General features: G+C 41.8%; 1 protein-coding gene across 1 annotated transcript; it reads right to left on the reverse strand.

Annotated features, from left to right (window-relative positions):
- Positions 1-646: 646 nt before the first annotated feature.
- Positions 647-7,978, reverse strand: aadat (aminoadipate aminotransferase). The gene is made up of 14 exons (XM_014986734.2): positions 7,756-7,978; positions 7,329-7,400; positions 6,847-7,015; positions 6,586-6,718; positions 6,116-6,190; positions 5,633-5,842; positions 5,461-5,526; positions 5,255-5,337; positions 4,523-4,619; positions 3,617-3,678; positions 3,457-3,521; positions 2,572-2,678; positions 1,532-1,633; positions 647-1,446 (listed from the first exon to the last, which is right to left on the reverse strand). The coding sequence occupies exons 2-14, from the start codon at positions 7,393-7,395 to the stop codon at positions 1,405-1,407; spliced, it is 1,278 nt and encodes a 425-aa protein (XP_014842220.1). The 5' UTR covers positions 7,396-7,400; positions 7,756-7,978; the 3' UTR covers positions 647-1,404.
- Positions 7,979-8,028: the final 50 nt, after the last annotated feature.

Here is an 8,028-nt window from a genome sequence, read left to right on the forward strand (position 1 = left end):
GATCCTATTTTTAACCTCTGGGCATACAGAGAACAATATGTTCAAGCCATTGAAAGCCAAGTCAGATATGCTGTGGTGCGGCAGAGGCATTAAGAAGAAATAATTCTGTTTCGGAGAACGTCACGGTGTTTTGGTTTCTCAGTAGAGGTATGAATATTAAATGATCTAATGATCATTGTTGTGGATCATGGCAGACCATGATCTTAGCTGCAAGAAAATAAAAAAATCAAAAACTGCTAAGAAAAACACTGAATATTTAATTTGATGGCTGTGACATTTTTCAGATTGAAGTTTGGTACTGCCTCTAGTGGCGTGGGGGTGGTAACACAACTAATATAATTACGTTACTAAATCAGAATACCGCAAAGTATTTATTATTTATTATTAAATTTTCATTCTCTTAAGAATGTAGAGCTAATGATCTAAACAAGACCTTAAAGTGGTTCCAGTTTCTCTCGATGGCCAACCTGTTGAAACTGTGGCAAATTTTAAATACCTTGGGTCGTTCCTGGACGGTCAGCTCAACTTTGCTGAAAACACTGACTATATTTTGAAGAACTGTTCTCAGAGACTCTACCTTTTAAGAAGACTAGTGATCTTGGGGTGACCCAACTAGACTCTAGTTGGGTCACCCCAATGTCTTGAATTTTTGGGGGGAAAAAAATCAGATTTTATTTATCACTACAGAAGGGTTCAGTGAATGCACATATGAAACGGGTGGGTTCGGTACCTCAAAAAAGGTTAAGAACCACTGACATAGAGGAAACTGACGTGTCCCAAGTAGCTGTTTGAGTAAATAACAGTAACTGATTCATCAAATGAAGGTGAGATATCGACTACCATTGAGTTACAATCTCTTTATAAAAGCCCTATTAAAAAAAAAAAATAACCCTTATAAACCATCCAAAACTGAGACACAAGTTTAAGAAATAGACTGAGACTGATTTACATAGCAGCTTTCTCTTAAGGTGTTCGTCCAACAGGGTTTTGTGCGTTAACATTTGTTGGGTTTGATGAGTTTCCATTGGGCATGTTGGTTACATTCACCTGCTTCCACATGATGACCCAACACGTCACACGCTCAGTTCATGTGAACATGTGGTGGACACATTATTCTACTTCTCATTAAAAACTTTGAAGTTCTGTTTGTCTCTGACAAAAAAAATTCAAAACAAAACAAAAAAAAAACCCAAATGAACCAAAGAAGAGAAAAACAATCTGCAGATATTAAAGAAGTTGATAATTACCAATATAAAGCTTATTCCCTGCCTTCCCTGCTAGTGAGCACTTTTAAATTTGACTTTGGTTACAATCCAAAGTGAGGTAATTAGAAACTTTCACAATTGCACCAAACAATAAATACAAAAAAAATCCAACATCTGCCCAGAAAGATGGAAGCTCTGGTCACAAAGCCTCTTTGATGAGCAAAGAGAGTCTTCTGAAAGCCTGTGGACAGAAATGTGAGAGATGACATTCAGGATTTTACCAACACATGTTTTTTTTTTTTTTTCCTTTTTCTTCGTCTGCGTACCTCATCAATCTGCTCTGGCGTGGAGAGGGAAAAGGCCGCTCTGACGTAGGGGCAGGGGTCGCTGCTGTCAATCATGAACACGCCTCCCGGAACCAGCAGCACCTTCAGGGGCGTTTGTGAGACGATCAGAACAGCAACAGACTAAACTTGGCCCTGAAACCTCATGAATGTTTGTTTGTCTCCTTCATCCCTTTTTCTGGAATGCTCTGCACTGAATTTCCACAAAGAAGGACACAAAAAGTCCCAGCAATGTGTTTTAAAATATGATTTTCTAGTAATTAGGTTGGAATATATGTGCTTTTTTTTCTTTTTTTAAAAAAAAAGAAAAACCATATCCATTACCTTTTATGTTTATCTTTATTTCAAATCCTAAATATCAAAGTAAAACACTGAGTCTTTAAAAATGACAAAAAGTAGATATCTGTCTAAAAAGTGTTGTTTTTTTTTCTTTCTTTCAAAAAAGTGATGTCACATTTGCGGCTCTAAACGAGTTTTATTTGTCTGTCCTGAGAGCAAAATGGCTCTTTGGGTTATAAAAGCTGCAGCATGTCAGAGAGAAAAGCAGAAAACGAGCTGCGACCTAATTAAATTTAAAATTTCAAGTATAAGGTTAATGCATTTATTGCGCATTGTTCCTGATTAAATAAACATACACCTAATTTAATTACCTAATTACTTGCAGACGCGGTGAGGGCTTCATGTAGTCAGGATTGTGAGTTGAAGGGCTCACTGTGCAGAGACCTTGGAAAAGCCTGACTGCGCCCACTCACGGTTAAACAAAGCCGGTCGGCTGTTCGTCATGAGGGTTTTACACTTTGTGTGTGTGTGTGTGCGCGTGTGTGTGGGAGGAAGCAATGTGCCGAGTGGCTGCTTCACATTAACCAACCTACTCTCCACTGAGAGACAAAAACCTACAACTGCCCTCGTGAAGCTCAGTCTCACATACACAGATACCTTCAAGGTATCTGCAGTGTGCATGTTAAGAGTGCAGCAGATTCCCGACGCGGTTGGGTGGAGTCAAATCAGATGTGTGTGCTGACCTCTTTCTCCAAAGCTTTCTCCATAATGAGCTGCTGGGTGTCAGCGACGCCCCTCAGCTTCATCCACAGGAACATGCCTGCTGACGGGGCGTGCCACTCTGCCACGTCTGCAAACAAACAAAAAAAAAAAAGAGAGAGAGACAGTGTTTCTGCACGTGTGTGGCCTTCATGATTTAATGTGCTTTTTTTTTTTTTGACTGCAACAAATCTGTGCAGTAAACTGTCACCGAAGACAGGTTGTTTATCTCCTGTCAACAGTGATTCATCAAGATTTCCTCCACTCTTGGAGGGGGACGTTGTTGAAACAGGACGGCTGGTTGCACAGAACCATCTGGGATGCAATTTGTGCCAAAAGTTGGGAAAAATGCAGAAACTTTGTAAAAAAAAAAAAAAAAAAAAAAGTACTCCACAAATATTTCCTTTATGGAAGAGCTGCGTTTGAAGGAGCTCCACATGAGCCATGAAGGGGACAGAAGGTGATCTGGTCGCTTGAGACCAAACCTAAATATTTTGCATACATTCAAAGTTTTGTGAGTGGAGGAAATGTAAGGGTAAAAAAACATCACACAGTGTCATCTTTAAGCAGTATATGTCATTTAAATCCCATTTTATATCTTAAATCTTAGCATCAACATCCACAACGACTCTTTGAAGATGAGTTACACAACATTTCATTTCCCTTTGGGATAAACAGGAACTTGCTGGCAAGGCAAAATGAAAATTTTGGGCTTTAAACAAAAGCAACTGTATTGCTTTTGTTTGTTAGCAGGGAGATTATTATTATTAAAAAACAAAACAGAATCTGCTAATCCACAATAAAGACATGTACATGACTAATGATTATGTAAAATTGTGCTTCAAACACTCAATGCTGAGTCCACTGACCTTTGAGCCACTTGTCAGCTGAGTTTATCATGGCGTCGCGCTGCGTCTTGTAGAACTCAATTACCCTGCGAGGGCAAAAGAAACCGCAGTGATTGCCATATTATTAAATTTGTTCAGCACAACAGGATGTAGCTGTGTCCCAGACGGGAGAAGACGGTACCTGTCTATGTGCTGGAGGAAGCCATCTTGTCCCCAGCTGTGCAGCAACTGAGACACCATGAGCTGAGAAGGGAGGCAAAACATCTGGCTCAAACGATGGGATCGCCGCAAAGTGAACCTTTAGATCATTTGTCCTATTCCAAGACCGTAGTTAGGAACAAAGTGATATTACAATCCTATATTGCAAGCCTTTCTTACAGGCTTGTTTCAGCTTATTGGTGTTTTTTGGGTTTGAGGTGAGCAGGACCACTTACAGGTTTTCCCACATTGCTTTTCAGACAACTAAGAAACTAATTCAACATGCAACTTTTTCATTTATTGCTTGGAAATGTAATTTATTTACATTTTTTTGTTGTCGTCTGTGTTTAACTGTGCAATTTTTGTAGTGGCCAAAACAGGCCAGCAGTTTTTCAGGGGGATACAGCGAAAGGACAAAAAAAAGAAAAGAAAAAAGGAATAATTAAACTTAACCTATTTCATAAATATATATAAATATATGTATAAATATAGATTATTAATGTATCTATTGGGTTTTACAATGCATGCCGTTCTATGACCTTAGCATGTTTCTCTGGAGGGACCAGTGAGGTAGCCAACATTTTTTTAAGAAGGGACCACGGCCCCGCTTGGCCCCCACTTAGAAGCGCCAGTGGCTGTTGAACATCTTAGTCAGGTCCCCCTTAAAAAAAGATTTTTAATCTTCCTGGTTACAAATTGTTTTTAAAAAGTTGGAGACGAATGTGCTCTAAAATATATTTCAATTCAGTGTGAAGAAGTTCACCATCCACCTTCTTTATTTTGCTCTTTGAGGTTGAGAAAACTGTTGTAATGTTGATGTTGACAACAAATCAGACCCTTGTCTCTTTGTGGATTGATTTATGAAGTGTTGTATTAAAGCTTCCCTCACTTGTGTGAAGGTGCTGGTGTGCATGGTGGAGGCCTGGATGTGCAGCACGATCCGGTCGACCAGCGGTTTGGGACCCGTGACGAAACCAATCCTCAGGCTGGAAGCAGACAAAAAGGACGGAGCAAAGCAATGAAGCGCAGCAACATGACGCAGAGTGGGAGCTCTGCTCCTGACTTATAGTGAAAGATTAACTCTGTTAAATCTAACAAGCTTCTCAACCTGAATTCACTTGGCTTGGACAAACTGTGTTTCACCTGGGAGATTTCCATAAACTGAGGGTAAATGAATAGTGAAGACATGACACTGTTTGTTCCCGACAACGGTTACTAAAAAGATTCAGTTATCAAATCCTAAACCTGATAAGAGGTTCCTTAAATAGTAAAACAAAAGAATGACAAAAATGGAGGACAAAAACCTCCAGTGTGCTAAAGGGATATTTCACTGTTTTGTGGCACCTGGACCAACTTAGATGATTTTTTTTTCAAATTGTATAATGCCTGGACTTGTTAAATGACCAGTGGCGTTTTATTAAGCTAAATACAGATTCTCTCTATGTGAGCTTTTGTTTTTAAATTCCTAAAAATGATGGGTTTACGGCTTTGTAGAAACTTTCCCTCCTAAAAATACAAACAACAACAGCCTTGCAGGAAAATCTTGCAGGTATGGTCCAGACTTTGTTGAGACCCATCAGTCAAATCACAACAAAGATGCAACAAAGAATAAAATGCTCACCCTGATGACAGGATCTTAGAGAAGGAGTCGGTCCTGATGATCCTGCCGTCCACATCCATGGACAGAAAGGTGGGAGCCCACGGCTGCCGCAGGAAGACACATGAGGCGAGTCAGCTTCATTCAGCGATTTGCGACTCATTTTCAGCCAGCAAACAAAACAGCAACGAAAAAAAACAAAAAAAACACACACACACAAACAAGCTAACCTTTTCAAACTGAAGGAAGTAGTAGGGGTCGTCCTCGATGATGAGCATGTCATAGAGCTGGGCCAGCTGTCGCGAAACAGCAACAGAAGCAAAGCATCACCAGCTGCTTTCATAAATCTGAGATCGAGATGAACGCCGACGCACACCGAAGTCTTTGTGTCTGTGGACAAACCTTGTAGACGTCCCTCTTCCTCTCCGCCGTCATGGAGGCGCCGGTGGGGTTCCCTCCATTTGGGATGGTGTAGAGGATTCTGGGAGCCGTGCTGCAGGGCTCGCGCACCTCTGACGGGTCCCAGCGAGACAGGACCTCTTTCAGGGCTTCGGGGATCATGCCGTGTTGATCACTGGGAACGTTGATGATGTTACAGCCAAGAGGCTGGAGCTACAGAGACGCAAGGTCATAAGGTTGGAGTTGATTTATGTTTCCCGACCTGATAAGGTTCTAACCAGGCCTGAGACAATAACAACAAAGGTCAAAGGGCCGGGACTCAAATCTGTGACGGCTGCATCAAAAACTGAGGCCTCCGTAGATCGGTCATGCACTTTACCACTGCTGCACACAAGGACGATTGTTGTCAAATTGAAATTTGACAACATTTTAATTTATCATGCGATTAATTGATTTATCGCTTAATGTGACAGGCTTAGGACTCACCGCTGCAAGCGTGCCAGAATATGTGGGTGCATCCAGGAGAACGTTGTCTCCAGGGTTAACCAGCATCTCAAATATCTAAAAAAACACACACACACACACAAAAAAAACACAAATAAAAGTCAAACATTAGATCAAAAACAATATAGTGTTTGACTTGGATGCTTTGTGCTGCCAAAACAACAGAATTTCAGATATTGTCAGAGCTTCTAAACATGTCACACAACTAAACACAAGCAAGCAGGAGACTAAACATAAACCTCAATGTCCCTGAAATATTTCAAGTCAAAACTTTTTCACAATCAAATTTCCAGAGTTTTCGATTTGTAAGGATGGACAGATGGGACATTTAAAAGAGTGAATACAGAATAAATGCTGGAAATACAAAAGAAGTCTTCCCAACATCTAGTCTATCTTCCCACATTTATCCACAGCAATTCCACTCTCTTCATGACTGTGGGATATAGCGTTACCTTGCAGAGCCCCTCCTGGCTCCCCGTGGTGACACACATGTCCATCTGCCCCTTCTCCTGGCTGTAGCCGATGGTTGGTGGGTTGTGCAGGTCCTTCTGCAGGTTCTTCATCCACGTCAGCAGCTCGGGGATTCTAACACAGGTGGAAACTTAACTTTAGTCACCTGTCTGCGCTGCTCAACAGAGAACGATGTAGGAGACCGAAGCTCAGTACAACACCATGTGCGAGTGGAAAAGGTGAGACGGAAGAGTGTGGTTCACCCGTTAGAGGCGGAGTACTGCAGGGCCCTCTTCATCGCGGTCTCGTCGAAGGTGACCGTCTGGCCGTTTTTGACCTGGATGGTCGCCGATTGGAAGGGGAAGGTGTTCGGGTTTGGCGCGCCACCGGCCAGAGAGATGAGGGACGGAGGCGACCGCTGCTGCAGCTCGGCTTCATGAGGGAGACAAACAGAGAAGACACTGAAGCATCAACTCATACTATAAGATCTTGGTAGTGAAGCTGTGCTCTGGTAAGTATTCATTCATCTGTCATACCACGTATGGTACTTTGCATAATTTCGAACCAAATAACTTTTGATTGGTGATTGGATGTATGTAATCATGGAATGAATGAGTTCCCCCTTGACCCAGTCAATCAGCAGCACAGTCAGGTTTTAGTCCATTAAAGCCTCTTCTAACATGGATCCTTCCCTGTGAGAGTAGCTGGTGTTTGGTCAGGTGCTTGTGATGGAGAAGAAACTCACTCAGCAGTCTTATCGGGGAGGGTTTTCTGGCTCCACTGACTGCTGTCAGAAAGCGAGCGTAATTCATGGTTCCTGTGAAATTACAAAAGCATGAAAAAATAAGACACTTTTCCACTGCAGATGAGATATTCAGTTCCGGGTTCCACAATAAACGCAGAGAACAGTCTGCTTTGTTTTCGTGAGTTATTGTGCATTGCGCATTCTCAGTAGAACTGAAGAGCAGACAGAAGAACTCTATTTAACATGCTCTGTTTTCAGCATGCTTTCAACTCTGTACACTTATTAAAAACAGCTCGCATTAAAGGAACGTATCAAGGAAATAAACCGTGTTGGGTTATAAACTAGAAACTTGGCTACACATTGGTTTACGAGAGATATAGATAGCACGCGAAGTTATTACAGCCACGCTCAGCTATACATAACTGACCTTAGAGTGTGTCCCGGTGGATTCTGGTTAATGTATTTCTTCAACGTGCACACCTGCAGTGGTCAGCGGCTGTGTACCTGAGCTACATTATCCGAGCTGGAAAACAAATACCAACGACACATTTATGAGCCACATTTCCGCTTGAAAAACTACAACCTGTTCTGTAAAGATGGCTGTTAATCCTCAGCTGGTTGGAAACAACGTTGTGCTTCAGGCGTCGTGTCTCGTCAGCTTTTCTGGTTTCGTCCATTAGGGGGCAGCAGCGTACCGTTT

This window comes from Poecilia mexicana, unplaced genomic scaffold (assembly GCF_051168715.1).
Source record: "Poecilia mexicana isolate PSO_F unplaced genomic scaffold, ASM5116871v1 scaffold_18, whole genome shotgun sequence".
NCBI lineage: Eukaryota > Metazoa > Chordata > Actinopteri > Cyprinodontiformes > Poeciliidae > Poecilia > Poecilia mexicana.

Bases quoted from the DNA above. Each gene is read 5' to 3' on its own strand.
- aadat (XM_014986734.2), bottom strand. From the start codon at position 7,395: ATGAATTACGCTCGCTTTCTGACAGCAGTCAGTGGAGCCAGAAAACCC. The intron at 5,338-5,460 runs GTTAGCTTGTTT...TTCCTGCGGCAG, and splicing joins ACTTCCTTCAGTTTGAAAAG to CCGTGGGCTCCCACCTTTCT. The intron at 3,679-4,522 runs GTGAGGGAAGCT...CTCCCTTCTCAG, and splicing joins ACACCAGCACCTTCACACAA to CTCATGGTGTCTCAGTTGCT.